At 39.2% G+C, this 22263-nt stretch overlaps 2 protein-coding genes across 2 annotated transcripts in view; one reads left to right on the forward strand and one right to left on the reverse strand.

The window, feature by feature from the left end:
- Positions 1-8217, forward strand: part of LOC119594956 (phosphatidylinositol 3-kinase catalytic subunit type 3-like) — a 9069-nt gene extending 852 nt beyond the window's left edge. The window contains exons 1-6 of the mRNA XM_037944078.1: positions 1-1093; positions 1710-1844; positions 3649-3774; positions 4297-4449; positions 5477-5605; positions 6783-8217. The exon at positions 1-1093 is cut by the window's left edge and continues 852 nt beyond it. Of these exons, the coding sequence (XP_037800006.1) occupies positions 1-1093; positions 1710-1844; positions 3649-3774; positions 4297-4449; positions 5477-5605; positions 6783-7370 (2224 nt within the window). The 3' untranslated portion in view covers positions 7371-8217. The remainder of the gene's footprint in view (positions 1094-1709; positions 1845-3648; positions 3775-4296; positions 4450-5476; positions 5606-6782) is intronic.
- A 3163-nt stretch (positions 8218-11380) lies between these two features.
- Positions 11381-19274, reverse strand: LOC119594957 (28S ribosomal protein S35, mitochondrial-like). Its single transcript, XM_037944079.1, has 7 exons — positions 19101-19274; positions 15730-15823; positions 15152-15366; positions 14115-14254; positions 12999-13178; positions 12001-12172; positions 11381-11578 (listed from the first exon to the last, which is right to left on the reverse strand). Exons 1-7 carry the CDS (start codon positions 19246-19248, stop codon positions 11514-11516), a joined length of 1014 nt encoding a protein of 337 aa, XP_037800007.1. The 5' UTR covers positions 19249-19274; the 3' UTR covers positions 11381-11513.
- Between the last annotated feature and the right edge of the window lie 2989 nt (positions 19275-22263).

Below are 22263 nucleotides of genomic sequence, written 5' to 3' on the forward strand. Positions count from 1 at the left end.
ATCAGCAGGCAGTGTGGTGCGAATGCCTGACCCGGAGATAGGCCTTGAGAACTTACAGGAAGCCAAACACCACCGTCTTGCCAGGTCACTTAGGTCAGGGGTCACTGACCGTGACCTCAAACCCAACCTGGCTATCCGTGATGCCCTGCATACTATTGTCGACTACCCTCCTACTAAGCAGCTCACAAGTGATGAGCAAGACACTGTCTGGAAGTACCGGTTCTACCTAAGCTCGCAGAAACGTGCACTCACAAAATTCCTCAAGTGTGTGAACTGGAAACTCACTGGTGAGGCCAAACAGGCCATCGAACTCCTCAATCGGTGGGCACCCCCAGACGCTGATGATGCCTTAGAGCTCCTTGGACCTGGCTTCACACACCCTGAAGTGCGAAGATACGCAGTCAAGCGCTTGAGCCATGCATCTGACGAGGACCTCCTCTTATATCTCCTCCAGTTAGTCCAGGCCCTAAAGTATGAGGCTATAGAAGGTGTTGACACGAGTCTCTGTGATGTCTCTCATTATGATGAGAATGAGGAGCAAGAGGAAGAGGACGATGAGGAAGAGGAGGAGGGCATGATGAAGGGGGAAGAGGTGAGGGAAGAAAAGAAAATTGGTAAGCGACCACAGGAGCAAGGAGGAAGAGGAATTATAGGAGAAGATATGTACAAAGATGAAGAAGAGGATGAGAGCGAGGAAAGTGAGAGTGATACAGCAACGCTAAAGCAGTCAGGCTCATCTTCACTCCTGGCTGATGTTGAAGGAGGAGGTGTGGAGAAAGTAGAAGACAAAGGAAGTGAAAAAGGAGAAAAAGGAATAACAGCAACAGCCTCAAATGACAGTGATCGAGACCCCAAAACCGACTCCATGGAAACCCAGAAAGTATCCCCCACTACCCCCAACCAAACCGAAGACTCCAGTCAACTCCGTGACCCCAACCTGATTGCCTCAATGGAAGCCGACCCCAAAGGCCTCGATCTTGCCTCTTTCCTGATCCAGCGCGCAACAAAAAATCCCACACTGGCAAACTACCTCTATTGGTACCTCATTGTCGAATGTGAGAGAGACGAACCGGGATTGAAGCACGAAGCAAAGGTAAGAAAATTATGCTTTGTTTTGTGTATCTTTGTTTGATTATGTGTTTTCATTTTTTGTTACTTATATGCATTTGTCATATTCAAACCCCTCTATGTCTCCTTTTTCCCCCCTGCCTCCCTTTCTATTATCAACTGAATTTATTGTGGTGACTCCCCAGATTATAATTATTGTTATGATTATGACTATACAGGGTTTTATTTTATTTATCTTTATAGACATTTATTATGATTGATTTTTACATTCATTTTAATTTATGGAGGTAATGATTGTTATAAATATACATATATACATAATTTAGATAGATAGATAAATATACATATATACATAATTTAGATAGATAGATTGATAGATAGATAGATAGATAGATAGATAGATAGATAGATAGATAGATAGATAGATAGAAATATATATATATATATATATATATATTATATATATATATATATTATTATTATCATTATTATTATTATTATTATTATTATTGTTATTGTTATTTATTATTATTATTAATATTATTATTATTATTATTATTATTATTATTATTAATATTATTAATATCCAGAAGCAAATGCATACACAGCCACACTCTGCATCTCCCTTATGTATCCCACAGGTTGTGGAGATGTATGAGTGGGTTGTGCGACGATTCCGTGCTGCACTGTGGGCAGGTGGGCGTGCTGCCCGTGCCACGCGACGGGATCTTGCCCGACAGACCCACTTCCTTGAGCAGTTGGTTGCACTTGTCAAGGTAAATTTTCCTATTGTTTTTGTTGGTTGTCTTTTTTTTACTTTTGTAGAAGTAATAGCTTGAAGTGCCATAACTATGTAGGCATTATATTTTTTTTTTATATTTAGTAATGATGATGTTAGCAATGATTAAGATGGTGGTAATGGTTAATGGTTAAAACAAATAAATGTGCTTGACATCAAAGGTCATATAGCACTATGATAAAGTATTGAGGCAAAAAGGATAAGAATGAGTTAAGAATTAGGATAAGTGGACAGAAGAAGGGTAATAGAAGGAAAAGGAAAGGAGGAGAAGAAAAGACCAAGCAAAATTAGTTGAGGCGAGGGCCGAGGACCACGGCAGGGCTGATCCCCTACATCAGGGCCGGATTAAGGGGGGGGCCCAAGGGGCCCGGGCCCAGGGCCACCCACCAAGAGGGGCCCTCCGCAAAATATAGAACCCCCCAAATTTTTTAATGACCGACCCATCGGGTACTGCTCGGCAGACGTCTGGCAAGCATCTGTTCACCGGAAGATCAAAATTAGACTCAAATAGAAAAATCATTTTTCGTAAATACACATGGCACAGCTTAGTACACACAGAACCATGGTACCATGTACCTTTATTACATATTAAATGTATTATATCATTGAAAAACTAGTCTTTATTTAATACCTTTTTGCTTTCCTGACACATTATATAGTAGGCCTATAGTAGCTTGTTAAGGTTGAAGGTTTCTAGTCTGCGGTATATGTTATAGGGAAATTGGAAAGGGGCCTCCCTTCCAACTGGGCCCCAAGCCTCTCACACACCTAATCCAGCCCTGCCCTACATTGGGCCTCAGTCCCTGTCCCCTAAGCACCCTCCATTACAACAACGAGCAAGGTTTTGGGGGGTATAATGATGGTAAAAATAAAGAAAACAGTCATCATCATCATCACCCCCTAATCCCTTGGATCTGAGCCCTCGCCTCAACTAATCTTGCCTGGTCTTTTCTTCTCCCACTTTCCTTTTCCTTCTCCTCTTCATCCCCTTCTTCTCTGCACTTCCTAAGCTGTGAGAGCCATGCTGAAAGGATATAAGATTGGCTTTGTCTCAGTCATGAATGGCCCCTGGGAGCCATAGGGATGGTATTCCCTTGGTTAATTGTCTAGCCCTTATCCCTCATTGGGACCCTGAGGAGCAGACTGTTTCCTCTCCTCAGTTTATTTCTGGCTCACCATTGCTAGTAATGAAGATTTTTTTATCCTTATTGGGGCATTAAGGCTTGCCCCTTCATCAACTAGCCCATCTAAAGTTGATTTCATTGGTTTCCCGACTCCTGCCTTTCCTTTGTCCATGGCTCCAACCATTGATACTAATACCCTCTCCTTGATGTTTGCAGTTAACTCTTTCCACTCCAAATAATTCACTCAGGTCATTACTCACCCTTCAGAATACACCCCTTCCTCTCTCACAACATCCTCCACTTCATCTCCTACTGCACAGTCTACACCCTTATTACCACTCTTCATCCTTATTGTCCTCTTCCCAACAGTACTACTTCTCCCTCGCCCTCATCCTTCTGCTACTTCCACTTCTGCAAACCTTTACCCTTTTTGGCTATTCTATCCTACAGTGTTCTTCTACCTTTGACAGCTAACACATCTTATCCTGATCATTAACTTATTTGCATCCCTTTCACCACAATAATTTACCATAGTGCTATATGACCTTTGATGTCTATCACATTTATTTCTTCTAATTATTTACCACCATCATCATCATCTCTCCTTTATTATGGTACCTTAATTATTGTTACTATTATTATTATAATTTTTTTCAGGTTGTAGCCAAAGAGAGTAACAGAGTTCGGAGAATTGAAAAACTTCAGTCCCTGTTAGCTGATTCTGCGGCTTATAAAGTGAATTTTTCAGCTTTCAACCCCTTGAGACTACCCTTGGACCCTGAGGTAAGAGAGAGAGAGAGAGAGAGAGAGAGAGAGAGAGAGAGAGAGAGAGAGAGAGAGAGAGAGAGAGAGAGAGAGAGAGAGAGAGAGAGAGAGAGAGAGAGAGAGAGAAACAGGATAGAGTGGATAGATAATGGGGGAGAGAAAGTCAGACAGGAAATACACAATAATCACAAAAGAGGGAGCTGCATTTGTATATGTACCTATGAGGTGTGTGTGCCTATGTGATTATGTATGATAATATATTTGCTCATATATCTGCTTGCACAGAAAATGTAATAATTTTCCAAAGTTATTGAAAAAAAGTAATTTATTTTATAGTTTTCTTATTTCTAATTATTTACTTTTCCCCTCCTATTCCCTTGCCAATTCCCTTCTTTCACCCATCTTCCTCCTCCCCATTCTCTCCTCTCTTCTGCCACTCTCCCTCCCTCTACACACATCATCCCCCACCCATCCTACTCCTCCCTGCCCCCTCTCTATTCTCCTTTCTATTCCTATCCTCTCACATAACCCCATTCACAGGTTATTGTGACGGGTATAGTGCCAGAGAAAGCAACGTTATTCAAGTCAGCCCTCGAGCCATCACGCCTAACCTTTGTGGACGTTGAGGGGAAAGAATACGTAGCTATCTTCAAGCATGGAGATGATTTAAGGCAGGATCAACTTATTATACAGGTAATTGTTCGTGTAAGCGAGTCTGAGAAGGGGAGAGACAGAATGAGATTGAGAAAGGCAGAATGTGATAACTGTGTAGTTATATTGATTATATGATGAGGAGGATGAAAAAAATATAAAGTATAAAAGAGTGGAAAAGAATAGAAGAGGAGGTACAAGAAGAAGAAGGAGAAAGATAGAGAAGATGAGAGGCGAGGAAAGAAAGCAATGTGAGGGTTGTGAGAATAGTAATATGTGCTCTGCCAGGTAAGGGCATCTTTATCAGTGTGGTCACTTCATGCTAGCTGATGTAGAATTTCTTCCTGTATGAAGTTCAACAACTTGTGTAACCCTAGAGTTTTCTGATTTATTAGTATTAGGGTTTCTCAAATAGGGATCCACAGGCTCCAGAGCAGCTTCAAAGAGCTACTAGGTAGTCTGTGAGATGGAGGTTCAGTAAACTTGATTAACTCAATTGCATCTTAGGGAGTTCCTTTTATATTTTGAGATTTTTTTTGGTAAAAAAGAAAAGAACTGCTGATGTAAACCACCATGTATATTCTGAGAGCATGGGGAAAAATATGCTCATGACTTATTAACTCATCAAAGAATTTCTGTGTTGTCTGAATGATGGGTTCAGTGTGACTGGATGATCATTTATGAGTTGACACTTTGCTGGTTAACAATTTCAGCTATTGTCTGCTGTGCGTGCTTTTCTGCGGTCATTATTCACAAAAGTATGAAAAAAGCTCTCCATAAACCTTAAAAAACAATACCTCTGCATACTGTCTAGTGCACCTTGACAAATATTGTATCAGCCCTAAACCACCAACACTCCATTGACACTTGTTGCCTGGCCAAAACCTCAGCTTAATAGTCATGGGGAATGTGTTAACTTAGTTGTATTATAATAATAAACTACTTTACTCTCTTATGCAGTCTTTTTTCACCCCGAGCCACCCTGTAAGAATGATATCAATCACAGGAATAAGTAGAGTCATCTTGAACTACTACTACTTGGCCTACACTTGCTCATACTCTTTGACAGATGCTGACCCTGATGGACCGCTTACTGCGTCGCGAGAACCTCGATCTACGTCTAACCCCTTACAAGGTCCTGGCCACGAGCAGCAGGCATGGATTTGTGCAGTTCGTTGAATCTCTTTCTGTGGCTGAGGTGAGTCCATGAGTCATTGATTTGGTGAGTTGTTTGTGTGTTAGGAATCTTGCTTTAATTGTGTTTTCAAAAAGAATAAAGGAGAATGAGAAAGGGAGAAAGGAAGGAGATTAAGAGAGGAAGAGAGAGAAGGAGAATATATAGGTAGTAAAAGAATAGACACTCTCTGTGGCTGAGGGGAGAGGAAGTGAAAAAATGAGAATAAAGAAGGGATAACAGATAATTGGGGTGAGAAGGAGGGCAAGAAGACAGAATGAAAATAGAGGAAGAGGGAGAAGGTGTAAGAGAGATGAGATGAGTCAGTGAGTGGATGTTAGTTTTTCCAATTTGTTTCAAGTTTTAATATATGTGTGGGCATGTGAGTTTGTGTAGGTGTGTGTGTATGTGTTTGTGTGCGTGATTGTGTGCGTGCGTGCGTGTGCATGTGTGTGCATGTATGTATGTATGTATGTATGTATGTATGTATGTATGTATATATGGATGTATGTATGTATGTATGTATGTATATATATATGGATGTATGTATGTATGTATGTATCATAAAGGTTCCATTTGAAAACAGTATTGGCTTGTACTTTTTCCAGAATGTGATGTTTTAACTTTTTTAACATGCCCTGTAAATTGCTAATACTTAAAAACCCTTTCAGTTTTACAGTACTCAGATTGTGGTATAGCATCTGATTGCAAGCAAGTGATGCGCAATTGAGTTTGCTTCTTAGAATAGAGCTGTTATTCTTATGTCCTCTTTTGGGTCCTTTATATTAATGGCAGGGTTTTTCCTTCTGTCCTTCATCTTCTCTTTCTTCTAATCTTTCATTCTCTCTGTCTGTGTGTGTCTGTCTGTCTTTACCTGTGTCTGTCAGTCTCTGCTCATTTGTGTGTTTGTTTCTCTCTCTTTCTCTCTCTTTCCCCCCCCCCCTCACCCCCCCCTCACTATACCTCACCCTCTCCCTCTCCCTCTCCCTCTCCCTGTCACTATACCTCACTCTCCTCCTCCTCTCTTAGTTTCTCTCACTATGCCACACTCTCTTGCACTCTCACCCAAGCTTATTCATGTTCAATCTTTTTCTCTCTTTCCATCTGTCTTACATAGTTTATGTACTAAAGGAAGTCTCTTCTTCTTTTTGTCTCATATTATTTTCTGTCAGTCAGTTTTATTGTGTGTTTTTTTTTTCAGGTTCTACGCACTGAAGGCAGCATTCTCAACTTTTTCCGCCGCCATGCTCCTTCTGAAACTGGACCTCAGGGCATTTCTTCTGAAGTTATGGAGTGTTACATAAAGTCGTGTGCAGGATACTGTGTTATGACGTACCTCTTGGGGGTTGGAGACAGGCATCTTGACAACCTGCTGCTGACGAAGGATGGAAACCTTTTCCACATCGACTTTGGATACATTCTAGGACGTGACCCCAAGCCGCTCCCACCACCGATGAAGCTGAGCAAAGAGATGGTCGAAGGAATGGGCGGACAGCAGGCAGAATCCTACCACGAATTCCGCAGGCTTTGCTACACGGCCTTCCACCAGTTACGTAGACATGCCAACCTGATCCTGAATCTCTTCTCCCTAATGGTGGATGCAAATGTGCCTGACATTGCCCTTGAGAATGATAAGGCAGTGAAAAAGGTAGAAGATAAATTCCGCTTGGATTTGAGTGATGAGGAGGGGGCCAGTTTTGTCCAGGGGTTGATAGACGACTCTGTGAATGCTGTGGTGGCTGTGGTGGTGGAACAGTTGCACAAGTTTGCTCAGTATATTCGGAAATAGAAAGGATTTTTCTTCTATGAATTTTTGATTATATTTTTTATTTTCCATGATCTTTCCACATTTTTGTCTCCTTTTCTCTGTATTTTTGGTCTTCCTTTTCCTCTCTCATCTTCCTTTTTTTTAGTTCATAAATAGACAGACTTTGCCAATGCTGTTGTGGTTGTGATGGTGGAACTATAGAGTTTTGCACAATGCACCAGAAAATCATGATTTTCTGTTCTTTTGATTTGTACAAGTTTTCTTTGGACTCCAATTCTTCCTTTTTTTTATTTTCTTGATTCTTTCTTGTTTTTCCTTCACTTCTACTGTAATTTTATCCAGGGGCTGATATATAACTGCAACTAATATTTTGGCTGTTGTCACACCGAACAGCTGTATAGTCTTGCTCATTATATAAGGAAATAGATTCTAATATCTTTATATATACATATTTTATTTTTCAGTATTAATTACTAATTTTGTTTTTTCATACTCCCTTCATTTATATCAATTGCTGGTCTTCTCTTTTTTCTCTCTTTTCCTTTTCTTCTCTTTCACCTGATTCTCCTCACTCCTTAGTGTTATCTGGCTCTATGTCTCTTTTCTCTTTTTCTGGTTTCATCAATTTTATTTTCTTGTGAGTGTATATATTCATATGTGTTTGTATCTGTGTATGTATGTGTGTAAATATTAACAAAAATTGTTGAGAAAAGAAACACGTTAAGATGAAAAAAGTCATATAATATAATGAGTAAAAATAATAATGATCCTTAATTTATTTAGTTGATTATAACAATTACTGTTTTTTTTCCCCAATATGTTCTTTAGAATATAAGAAATTTTCTATGGAATAAAAATGACAGTTGATTGGATTTGTATCTTTTCCCTATAAATTATACTATGATTAAATATTTCTTTTGCAACTTTATGTTTTTAATGCAGATTTTCTATTAAGACATATTGCATGCCAATGTCAAAGGTAGACCGAATATTAATACTTATTAAAAATTTTCTGCTGCATCAGCATCAAGGGTCATTAGCGATGTATTCAAAATATAGTGTAAGGCTTGGGGGCAAGGAAGTGTTTTTGGTTCATAAGGTGATGTTTGTGGATTTCAAGAATGGTCAATGGACAAAACAAATAACTGCCAGATATCAAAGGTCATAGCATTATAAAGTATTGTGGTGGAGAGGGTAAAAATGAGTTAATGATTAGGGTAAGTGGACTGAAGGGGATGAAGAGAAGGAACAGGAAAGGGGGAGAAGTAAAGACCATGCAAAATTAGTTGAGGCAAGGGCTTAAGTCCAATGCAGGGGTGATCACCTTCACTGGGCCTCAGTCTCTGTCTCTAAGCAGGGGGGTAGGTGGAACAAAATATATGACTTGAATCACTAGTACATTTTTGGGGCTTTGTTGCCCCAAAAATCCCTTGCTCATTGTGTGGGGGCTTAGGAAATAGAGACTGGAGCCCATTGTAGAGGATCATCTCTACATTGGATCTTAGCTTTCTCCTCAACAAATTTTTCCATATTTCCTTCTCTTCTTCATCCCCTTCTTTTGTCCACTTCCTAAGGTGTGAGAGCCATGCTGAAAAGATGAAAGGTTGGCTTTGTCTCGGTCATGAATGGCCTCCAGGAGCTAATGGGACGGTATTTCCTTGGTTAATTGCCTAGCCCTTACCACTCATGGGTACCCTGAAGGGTATACTGTTTCCTTTCCCCATTTATTACAGGCTCACCTTGGCCAATAATAAAGATTTGTTTACCATTATTAGGGGCAATAAGGCTTGCCGCTATCTAAATTTAATTTCATTGGTTTCCCAACCCTGCCTCTCCTTAATCACAGCTCTGACCACTGATACTAAATACTCCCCTCTATGTTTGCAGTCAACTCAATCCATTTTGAATTAACTACTCAGGTAATTACTTCAGAATACACCCCTACCTCTCTCCCAACTTCCTCCACTCCTCCTACAGCACAGTCTTCTTCATTGTCTACCCCCACCTCCCTTATTCATCATTATTGTCCTCCTCCTGACAGAACTACCTGTCTCCATACCACCCTATCTTCCTCCCACCCTTGTCCTACTGCTTCCACCTCTGCAAACCTTTTTGGCCTGGCCAAATGGGATCGATTCTTTATGATTCCCCCTACAGCCCCGTACTCTGACAATACCCTTTTCTTCCAACAGTGTCTCCAAAAACAGGTAGGCTAAGTTTCCTTTCGCAGCCATTCCGATTGTTCACACCTTGTCACAGTTACATCTGAGTCCCAAGCTTGTGCACTATCTAACCTGACTGATGTCATGGCAAACCTATTCCTGCCCAAACTCACTCCTCTCTTAATGCTTGTACAGGAACTATTTCCATCTCTCCAAGTGATTGTCCTGCCTACAATAAGGACTAGTCAGTCTGAAAACAACTATGCCTTGTTGCCTATGATGCAGTGGCAGTCCAGTGCTACACTATTCCTCCCAGAGGCCAATGTAAGTCCTACACCAATATTGCCAAGATTAGCTTCCATAGACATGACCTACCTCATGAAGTTTATATTGGTTGAATGTCCTGCCTTGTCTGACCATATCAACCTCTTCCCCTTCAGTGTCAGGAAACCAGTGAAATCAAATTTAGATAGGCTAGTTGATGATAAGGCAAGCCTCAGTGTCCCTTATAATAGTAAAAAATCTTCATTACTGGCCATGGTGAGCCTGAAACAAATGAAGAGAGGAAATAGTCTACCCTTCAGAGTCCCTATTATGGGAGGCCGTTCATGACTGACACAAAGCCAGCCTTTCATCCTTTCAGCACAGCTCTCACACTTTAGAAAGTGGACAGAAGAAAGGGGATGAAGAAGAGAAGGAAAGGAAAGGGAGAGAAGAAAATGGTTAATGGTGAATGGTTAGAAATAAATGTTGTAGACATCAAAGGTCATACAGCACTATAGTAAAGTATTGTGGTGAAAAGGGTGGAAATGAATTAACAATCAGAATAAGGTGGGTTAGATGTCAAAGGCTGCAGAACGCTGTAGGACAGAATATTAGTGAAAAGGGTATAGAGGGGGAGCAAATGGAATACAGTGAGGATTTGTAAAAGGATGTGATTACAGGTATAGGGTGATCAGCTCAAATGGAGTGTGAATCTGAGGAATGAAGAGTAACACTGTATGGGAAAACTGCAAAAGAGCTATTATGAAAGAAATGGGGGAGAAGAGAAGACCATGCAAAATTAGCTGATGCAAAGGGTTGGAGGTCCCAGGTAGGGGTGATCCCCTACATTGGGCCCCAGTATTCATCTCCTAAGCAATAGTTTCCTCATACAGTGTTACTCTCCCTTCCTCGGACACCTACTCTCCATTTGATCTCATCACTCTATACCTTTAACCCCATCCCATTTTCCATATCCACACCATATCCCATTCGCTCCCCCTCTATACCCTTTTCACTACCATTCTGTCTGACAAAGTTCTACAACCTTTGACATCTGACACATCTTATCCTGATCATTAACTCCTTTCCAGCCTCTTCAGCACAATAATTTACCATAGTGCTATATGACCTTTGATGTCTAGCACTCTTATTTCTTTCAACCAATTCACCATATCCAGTGTACATATGTCACAATATGTCACTGTGCTAAGTATTGAATTTTTGTCATATTTATGCCATATATGAAATACATACCTTTTCTCTATGTTTAATTACCCTCTTGTTGACTGTGTGACCATAATTTGGAATTTTAATGACTTATAATGAACTAGTCATCTTTATGAACAAACCATTAAAAAAAATAAAAGTACTCTTCCATAAAATACGGCAAGATGCAGCACATTGCTTTTAATTATGCAAATACAAATTAGCAAAATCTGATGTTTAACATATGCAGTAATGTAACTCTGTTTATTTAGATATAATGACCAAAGAAAGGAGTTCACATTCATAATAAAACTATATAACTGTTTTTTTTCTTGTATTTCATTATAAAAGTTCAACAAACCAACCCTTAACTGAAAGGGGGGAAAGGGAAGAAAAAAAAAGACATATCTATTTACAAATAACAAAATATACACTTTTTACTGTACACAGATTTTACATTGATCAGTAACAACTTCCAACTTCTATGAATGAACTGTTTTTGATTACTAATTTTTGGGGAATTCAAATGCCCTTATGCTAGGCCAGCAATCTTCATCACTGCTTCTCGATATTTGCCTAATGTTGTTTCATCCTCCCCTGGAAAAGAATAAAATATTTCAATTATTTTTGGAGAAATGAAAAGCTATTTGAAATTATCTGATGTTGAAATCAAGTATGAATATTCAGGTATGAAATATCAGTCTAAAAGCAGAATGTGTAATAAATTTTGATGCATGTTTCTTGCAGTGAATTGTGTATAGAAAAGTACTACTATTTTGAGTAATGCAATAAAGATGAATGAGAAGAATGTGACTTTACATAAAGCAATGAATAAACAAAAAATTTCTGTTTTCAACATGATAATATTTCTCTGGTAGAGCAAAAAATAAAACTTCCCAGCTCCATTACTTAACTGACAAGCAAAGGCACAAATGAAAACCATAGCTGAACAAAAAGTCGTGGGGAAAAAAGAAAAAGAAAAAGCCAAAGCAGAAGATAAAAGAAGAAATATCACCCACCCTCATTGTGCAACTCTGCTACGGCATCTCTGTACTTCTCAACATCTGTTTCTGGCACTGGCTCTCCCTTGGCTGCTGAAATGACCTTCAGTGCTGCCTCTGAGGGACTGCCTTGCCACACATAGCGCTCGTTGTCAATCACTTCCTTCTCATGTTCCCATGGCTCTGTTTTCTGTGGGGGAAGTGTGCAATTTTTAACCTCTTGATCCCACTGTAATGTCTCAGTGGCATTTTAGCTACAAAACGAAGTCTCTCCTTTTCAAACTATGTCAGTCCAGCTGATGCCAGACCAGCCCTGGGTATCCTGGGTGATCTCTCGCCTTAAACGAGTAGCTACTGGCTTTGAAGGATTGTTGGCTCCAGGGTCCCTTCTTCTGGCATTTGTAGTCAATAGGTTGATACTCTTTAAATCCCCCTTTCTCTATAAATTTGTCAAAATCCTTTATTCTTTTCTCTAGGTTGATACTCTTTAAATCCCCATCCTTTCTCTTCAAATTTGTCGAAAACCTCTATTCTTTTCTCTTTTTATATATATGTATATATATTAGAGACATTGATAACTACAGAATCTGGCACTGGGGAAAAGCCTGAGGGTTGTTGAGTGTCTGTGGTTGGCATGGGACAAGACTGGTTGTAAAGAGGTTTGTGTCTGTGTGGGGGGAAGGGTGTGTGTGTGTGTGGGGGGGTGTATAGGTATGAGTATGTGTGTGGATATGGGTGTGTGAGTGGGTATGGGTACATGTGCGTGGGTATGGGTGTGCATGTAGGTATGGGTGTGTATGTGTGGGTATGGGTGTATGTGTGGGTATGAGTATGTGTCTGTGGGTGAGTATGGGCAAACAACAGCTTATGATACACCAAACAAAATTAAATTCACTCTCCTCACAAACAAAAATCCTACACACCCTCCCCTCTACACAGTTAATGAAACACACACTTCCATATAGACATATACACATATTCTCTTAACTACGAACAAAGAGACACAGTCCCCTTACCAAAGCTTCATTGTACAAGACTGTCAGAAGGTAATGACTGTAGTCTCTGTTCTGCTGGGAAAGTGGGCACCTGTCAGCCACCAGGGTTAGGCAGTCAGTTGCAGGGTCATAACGGTCACCCACCAGTCGCAGCAGCTTGTCCCGTGCGTGGGTGTCCAGGTCAAGACTTCGGAGGTGAACCTGTTAAGGATGGGTGTGGTAATGTTTTCTGATCTCTCTTTGTGCACTGTGAATATATCTAAAATACTGTGAGGATGTTTAACTCCACAGATAAACTTCCTGGGGATGCTTTTCTGCCATATGAGAATTTCTACAATTCTCTCTTCTTTACAGCCAGATGAATGAAATAACTGTTATTTAAGATCTTGCTAGGTTGAAAAGTCATGTCAAGAGATTGAGACTTAAGAGGTCTGACCTGAATATTGTAATCTAAAATACTGGAGGTGAGAAACATAACCTTGAAAAATATTCTGTCAATTAAGTTTTGGAGGCAGATACAAGTAAAATCATATAAACTTTTCATTCTTCTTTCATGTTATTTTTATAAAATAAAATCAAACAATACCAAAATCTCAGATAAAGAGATTAAGCTTTAGGTATCAGACAGGATTAGCCCAATACATCTGAATTATCATAATTCATTTTAACCCATTGAATCCAGGTGACATGACCATCAATCCATAAAAAATCCGGGTTGAGGGGCAGCTGATGTGAACATGCCATCACAAGAAAAATTTGGCTGTAGGCCAGGTGACATAAACCTGCCATTGTGGGTGTTGCGGCTGAAGGCCGGGGTGATGGAAAAGACTCACCACGTAAGTGCACAAACCTACTGGGAGGTTTATTTTACTCATTTGGCAATTTTGCATTATTCCCATCGATGTATGAGTGTGGAATGAAATGTCTGTGAGCGCTGGCTCCTTGGAGGACACCCAGATTTTTGGTGATTCAATTGCCATGACACAACCAGATCCAATGGGTTAACATCAAAATATCATAATTACCATCAACAGACTTAAATCAACATCAAACTAAAACTTCACTCATCCATTAAAAAGTATAAATGCTTCAGAATTCAACTTCAATTCACAAATCACCAATCAACAATCTGCTCACCTTCAGGGTTACAATTCTGGACTTAGGGTCGCGTATGCTGGGGGATGAGTGCAGATACGAGCTTGTGGCCATTGTCACAGGGAAGTGCTTCTCTTGCTTCTCAGTGTTTTCGAGGCCAGTTGGCCAGGGGGTGCAGAATTCTGCAATAAAAATATTACTGATTTACCATGTTTTCACAAGAGTATAGAAGAAAGGGTAAGGAGAAATAGAAGGGATGACAAAATAAACAATGTCAATAATGTCATTTAACCCATGCATCAGATGATGGTGATGACAATACAACAATTACAGTAATAACAAAAACATGCTAAGAACACACAAAAAACTTATAGATAAGCCCTCACACATAATAAAACAATGTTACACACCCTCTGTCACACCTAGAATCTGTCTTTGGTCTTATGCATCTTTCCTATAATATTATCTTCCTCCCTCTTCACCTTCATGAAAAATGCATGCCAAAGTTTTAGTACGTGAGAGGAGTTTATTATTGTTTACATTTTACCAATAAGACAATTTTTTTTTGATGAAACAACTACTTATATGTCATAGTTAACCCAACCACCCTGGGTTTGTGTTCTGTCCCCTGTATTTTGTGAATTTTGTTACATGCAGATGGCTCCACATGTGCTCAGGTTGGGTTAACTAATTATGGAGAACTAGTTACAAAGAAAGACCTGAGGGGAAATCTACAAACAATTTTGCTTAATAACCAACATCAATGTGAAGGTTGGAAATGAAGGACAAGTGAATATATGAACCAAACCAGCTTGTAATCTCCATATTTAAATCTTGAAGACAAAAATGGAAGTGTAATCTACATAACTGAATAATTAAAACCCAGGCAGCAAACTCATTCACTCATACCTTCATCATTACAATTTTTCAGCAAAAAGAAGAAGAAGAAGAAGAAGAAGAAGAAGAAAAAAAACAAACAAGAAACAAACAAACAAAGACAAAAATCAGAAAACGATAATCAAAGAACTACAAAATGAAATCTACGCCTCTGCTGACTGCCAAGCACCAAAATAACTCACTCTTGAGAGCCTCACACTGCCTCTCAATAACAGGGGGTGTGAGGTGGAGGAAGTTGGGGATCTTCATGAGCTCCGCATTGCCCCACTTGTCGGGAGGAGCCTGGTTCTTTGCCGGGTAGCCCTGACGCACAGCCAGGGGGACAGTGGCGGGATGGAAGGAGCGGGCTGCTGGCCACACATTCCCCCAGTCTTGATCCGTTGCCTGACGTTTGTACCTGGAGGAAAGTTACGGAATTGAAAGGCATTTGTATCTGTGAAAAACGGAGGCTTTGGCATTCTTCTTTTGAAGATATAGGTGTTAGGGTATATGCTGGGAAGGTCTGTATGTGTATGTGTATGTATATACATATGTATTTGTATATGTATATACATACATACATACATACATACATATGTGTGTGTGTGTGTGTACATATATGTATGTATTTATGTATGTAAGTATGTGTGTTTAATGAAATCTCAGTAGATGAGGTGATCACAAAATTATAGAGTCCCAAGCAAGATAAATCTGTTATCTAAGAAAAGAAGCTTATACCTTAATTACACTCGTAGAAGAACCGAGTAATCCCTTGGCTTACCTTGGGGGTAGTGTAGGTATGTCCCGATGCGTCCTCTGAGCCCGACGTTGAGTTTTTCTCCCTCCCAGTTCCAGGGTTCGGAATTCCTCATCTTCTGCAAATTTATAAGAAATTAATTTAAAAAATTAGTTTGTTCCTTCATAGTCTTAAGGGATATCATCAAATTTAACTGTTAATAAAGTTAATGGACCAATAGAAACACAATGCAAAAAAAGGTTCATACTTAATTTTAGATAAAAGTCTCAACATATGACATTAGAAAGTGAATTTCTTCTAAAATTGGATTCCGAGTGTTTATTTTTGTTCATTTTTCACTTATCTATTTCATAATGAAATAATCTCATCACTGTATGTACACTAAACAAAATTTCTTTTGACAACAATAACATACTTTGATCAGCAATCTAGAAACATGAGTTTTATGTATAATAGAGCAGATTTTTATATTGCATTGTGAAATATAATATTTCAACTAACAATCCAACCATAGAGTAAATGGTAATAGTAATATGTAAAAGTAAATGCTACTTTCCATTTCCATTATTAACTTTTATTCAAACCATGTAAACGTAGTCTAAAAGCCATTACAACTGCCTAACAAGGTATAGTTCACAGAGGTATTAACACATTTACTGGGTTCGTTTCAGGCTGGGAAGTTTACTGTTTACTGAATGAGTTGATGCACTGTTTTGATTGTATGAAATCTGGGCCCTGTGGCCATTAAAATAGATATTGTCCGGTAGTTATTTTCTTCAATGAGCTGGTGGCTCAGCTGCCAGCGACTATTCTGTTCGCGAAAAAGGTCTAGTGAAGTAAAGATTACCCTTCTTGGTTATTACAATCTACCAAGCTGCTTATAATAACTTTATGTTTTGTCAGATACAGACTGATGCAAAAACTTCTAATGAGCAAAGAGTGATTTGGTTGATATAACTACAAGTTATCATTGATCGGCAACTTTCAAACAAATATCTGTTATGCATCAGAGTTGAACATTGTCGGTTAGTGAATCTTAGCCTTTCAAGATGGAAAATGAATGAAAGTGTAGAACGACTTATAACTTTCATGGCAAAAAATAATCTTTGCCGTGATTGTAACAAAAAAAAACTCATGGCATGTCCATGCATACTCTATGGCATGTGCGTACGTGCCCCCAGCAGATGGTCCCGACATGTCATGGCATGTACGTATATGCCACCCGTCGGCAATGGGTTAAAATAAGGAGTTGTGTTTCCTGTCATTGTTATTTTTTTCGACTGCAGCTCATGCAGTTATACCAACATCCACTCTTCTTTTCAGGATAAAGGTTTCTTAGTTGAAGTAAAAGTTTTTCCCTTTGTGGTAATTACAGACTTATGCACTCAAGCCTGCCTTTATAAAGTAACTTGATGGTCTTGTCAGAATCAGAGCATGAGGCGGCAACTATACTTTACTTCTATTGAGGCAAAATAGAGATGCTGGTGATTACTAACTGACTGCAGCATATCTGAATAGCAAAGAAGCATTTCAAACAAATATCTTGGTATATATATCCACAATTACCACATAAAGAAAGGGAAAATCTAAAGCCACCGTCAAAAAGAGATTGGAAAACTGGAATCACCGACTTAGGAAATAATTTTGTCAGACAAAGAATAAACATCAGATATTAGGAAAATAAGTCATGACAAATGGCGCCCTGACACAAACTCCATGGAGAAAAGGTGGGGCTTCAGGGGCAGAGCCTTTAGCTAAGGAAATACAGCGACTGGGTTGGGGTGTGGGGGTGAAGCCCTCGGGTTAAGAAGGATTTTTGGCTCATGCGGTGATGTTGTTGGCTGGAGTAATTGCATCTTAGTCTCAGAGGGATATAGTCACTTTGTAAACATATATATCCTCATATATATCTACCTCAACTTGTCAAGCCTCTCTTGGTCTCAATAATAAAAAAGAGAATAGTGAGGATTATTGGATATTGTATGAAGGCATCTGCAGGTATGAGATAAAGCCTTCTAAGTTTATTTCCATTATATCATTTCTGTTTAGTTTCAGCTTCCCACAGTCACATAGTAAAAAGTAAAATTTGCCTGAAATAGAGAGAATGTAAGAAAATAAGACACTTTTCATATATGGTACTCCTTAGCAAGTTGATAAGAAATTTATGCTACATGTAACAGATTACTTTGGTATATATTTACAGTCTAATGGTATTAAAATAATAATAATAATAATAACAATAGTAACAATAATAACAATAATAATAATAATAATAGTAATAATAATAATAATAATAATAATAATAATAATAATAATAATAATAAACACTCACTAATATATGAAACATGGGGGCCGCGGTGGCCGAATGGTTAGAGTGTCGGACTCAAGATTGTCACGACGGCAATCTGAGTTCGAGGGTCTGAGTCATCGACCGGCGCGTTGTTCCCTTGGGCAAGGAACTTCACCTTGATTGCCTATTTAGCCACTGGGTGGCCAAGCCAGCCCAAATAAGTGCTGGTCCCAAGCCCGGATAAATAGAGAGAATGATTACCTAAAGAGGCAACACTGGCACTCTCCGTGGAAAGGAACTGGGGACCCTACCACGTACTCACTCCAAGAGCATCACAACATGAAAACTACAATGAAGTATCATGCTGTGACCACGGCGGCTCAGACATGAACCTACCGTTAAAAAAAAGAAATATATGAAACAATCTGCTTTGTTAAAGAAGAAGAAGACGGGATCTAAATCATTGGTTGGGGGAAAGAGCCCCCGATAGGACAATGCGGAAATCGGACAGGGGGCCTGGGGGGGGGGTTAATGGCCCTGGTCAGGTAGGCCTTTTCAGTCCATAAGGCAACGTTCCCGGGAATTGCCGCTGTAAAAGGGGTGTTGGTCACTTCGCAGACATTACCGGTACTTTAATCTCCATCACTTGCAGCGGGAAAGTAGAGAGATTCCACGCATATTACGTTGCGGATAAATGAAAGGAGGAATATTAAAAGCAAGACTGGATAGCTGTGCGACACTAATATGAAAAAAATATATATATCACCCTGATTTCCCATACAAAAAGTGCCCCAATACACATAAATGGTTCGAACAGCGACGAATCCACTGGAAAATTCTGTCTCATTTACTTGGAATTTTATCAAAATGACGAGAAAATATTAATTCCTCCAAATAACTTCCAGGATAAGAAATCAATACAATGTGGACTTTATTTTTCTTTTCTGCGCTAATGATCATTACTAACTAGCCTCCTATGCCAAAACGAATAACAAAAAAAAAACGTTTTTATAACAAAATAATACATAATAGTAGTAAATACTTAAAATAAAAACAAAACAACCATGCCAATTTTTTCTTCTTCTTCTATACACCCTTTTCTCACCTGCCACTGCTTTAGACTCAGCATAATACGTCGCGGAGGTGTGTATTCCACACGCTGGTGAACTCCGAAAGAGCTGTTGACGGGCAAATTCAGAGAAAAATCGACATTTTAGTGACATTTTCGAGGCGGCTTCCACTCGGGGAATCATGAGGGTGATGGGGGAACTATAAACGCGAGAATCGTTGGCTTAAACGGTGTAGGATCCGACCTTCTTATGTTTCGTATTTTTTGCTTTGGTATAGATATTTTCATGTGCGTTTCTTTTATGGTGTGTGGTTTTCGAAGAATATGAAAATCGATATTTTTAAAAAAAGATTATTAGGAATAATTGCGTCAAATGAACTAAAATTTCAATAAGTTTCATTTCGGTTGTTGGGAAACCATATTGTCTCAGTTGTATTTCAATCCTCTTTCATGCGTACATTTCGTCATCTATAGTGTTTATAAGAGCAGACGAGATATTGGTTTTCTTTGATTTTGAAGGAGAAACTATTTCATTTTTACTTTTATTATTTACTCAAATATCTATTATAATTCTATAAAAAAAAATCCTTTTGACAGTTGTATTGATTACACAATGAAATGAAAAATGGCCAAGAATAAGATTCTAATAGTTATACCATTATAAATAAACACACACACACACAGATATATATATATATATATATATATATATATATATATATATATATATATATATATATATATATATATATATATATATATATATATATATATATATATATATATATATTAACACAAACACAGCAACGTGTACACAAAGATGAAAAGAAAAACAGCCACAGTAAGAAATGAAAGTAAATCGTGACGCTTCGAACCCTTCACGATTTCCTCTTCAAACGAATAAACCAAAATGGATACAAGGAGAGAATTTCGACAAGAATATGTAGTGGTAGAGAGACAGAGCGAACAAGGAGGGTCAAGGTCGAAGAGTCTGGGGAAGGCTTTGCTAACTAACGAGGAGATAAGACCATCTAAGCCCCATTGACCAGGACTCAAGTCAAAATTAGGCATTTTTCTAATTAATAGAGAGTCTAGCATTTTTCTTTCGTACGAATTTGCTGATTTATGAATGAATATAGCGCTTTTCCAGTTAAGCTGGTGACCTTCATCATTTAAATGAACGAAACACGCGTTTGATTCTTTGGAAATCTAACACCTTGTTTATGTTCAGTAATTCTTTTCTCAAAAGCTCTACCGGTCTCGCCAATGTAAAACTTGGCGTAATCCTTACAAGGTATACTGTAAATACCGGGAGAAGTCTCAAGAACACCGCTAGCTGCATTGTTCTTAACCAAAATATTACGCAATGTATTCGGATATGTAAAAAAAAAAAAGAACAATGTCAATTCCAGGGCCTTTAAACATGTGCCGTTTTTCATCGAGGGACGAGTTATACGGAATAATTATTGTATTGCTGGCACTATCCTGTTGAGAATTACGGGAATGGGTATAAAATTTCCATCTTGCAGATGAATGTGCCTAATTTAAGAAAAAAAAAAAAAAAACGGGGATATCCTAATTTCGAAAACGTTTCATGAAATGACGTCGAGCTCCCATCAATAAATGCATTGTCACAAAACATGGACGAGACCACTGACTCTTTAACACACAACGGCTGATTCGCGAAAAAGTGAAGGTAATTAGTGGTGTGAGTAGGTTTACGGTAAACCGAAAATTTAAGCGAGCCATTAGAACGTTGAGAAAAGGTAATTTCATATGTCTTCACTTTGCTGAGGAGGCTGATGGCAATTTCTTGGTAAATAACCTTCGCCCTGCCTACCAAGCTCTGAGAAAATTGAACTCTAAGCCCTCCTCGCTCAGTGGATGGACAGCTTAACTTAGATCATGTTGGGGTTTGTGAATGTTGGGCTGAGTATTTTGAGCATCTGTACCAGGTAGACTTTCCAGTAGTTAGTTTGGACGCAAGTGGTATCACCATACCTGTGCCGGACCCACCCATCCGCGAGGAACCGCAAGCCGCAAGCATATGTGATATCCCCGTTGGACTGCTAAAGGCTGGGGGTGAACCTATGGCACGGGACTTGCATACAGTCTTGACTGACATTTAGCAGTCTGTTTCTATACCCCCTGACCTGTTGAGGGGCGTGGTCATCCTCTCTGGAAGGAGAAAGGGGATCGGTGTGACTACCATGACATCACACTGCTCAGTATACCAGGCAAGATTTTCACCCTCACTCTTCTGAAACGGATTTTCGACCACCTACTATGACACCAGAGACCGGAGCGGTCTGGATTCAGTCCTGGCAAGTCCACAATAGACCATATCCTAACGCTTCGAGTAATTGTGGAACACCGTCGTGTTGTGGGCTGTATCGACAAGGCGGTGTCCTTGCACCAACACTTTTCGACACCTGCATGGATAGGAGCAACACTGGGCAATAATAAAGTTTACGTCTTTCCCAAGACACACACGTAAACAATCATTCTGCACAACATCCAAATCTTTAAAAACTGAGTTTGATGCCGAGCCATACGCGATTGATTTGTTCTTTAATTGACCAATGTGGTCTTTGCAATTAAGTCTACGATCAAAGAGTAAACCAAGAAATATTGAATGGGTATTGGGTGATTATCTAGAGTTAGCCTGATGTTCAGCCTCCTCCTATGTGAAAAAATACCCCAATACTCTTATGGAAAACATAAAACCCCACTGGAGGTCCGAGTTATGAATCATATCCAGTACCAGCTGGATGCGAATTGCCGAGAATTTGCATTACTGCTGGACTGCCATAATGCACAGTCATCAGCATACAGTGAGTATTCAAGTTTTCAAGGGGGAGCTGGTAAAATGTCATTGATCATACATAGGAATAATGTTGGCGACAAGACACTTCTTTGTGGGACCCCGTTTGCCTGGATAAAAATGTCCGAAAAAATGACACTGTCGGAAAAAAGTTTGACAGAGAAAGTTCTGTCATAAATGAAATTTTGAATAAAACAAGGCAAGTTTCTGCGTAATCCAAAAGCATAAAGTTTTCTGAGTAGACCATATCGCCATGTCATGTCGTAGGCTTTTTCTACATCTAAAAATACTGAAATCAAAAAGGCTTTTTTTGGCAATTGCCTCTTGAATGTGACTGTCCAGCTTTACTGGTTGATCAAGAGTTTGGCGTCACTT

Source organism: Penaeus monodon, chromosome 35, assembly GCF_015228065.2.
Source record: "Penaeus monodon isolate SGIC_2016 chromosome 35, NSTDA_Pmon_1, whole genome shotgun sequence".
Taxonomy (NCBI): domain Eukaryota; kingdom Metazoa; phylum Arthropoda; class Malacostraca; order Decapoda; family Penaeidae; genus Penaeus; species Penaeus monodon.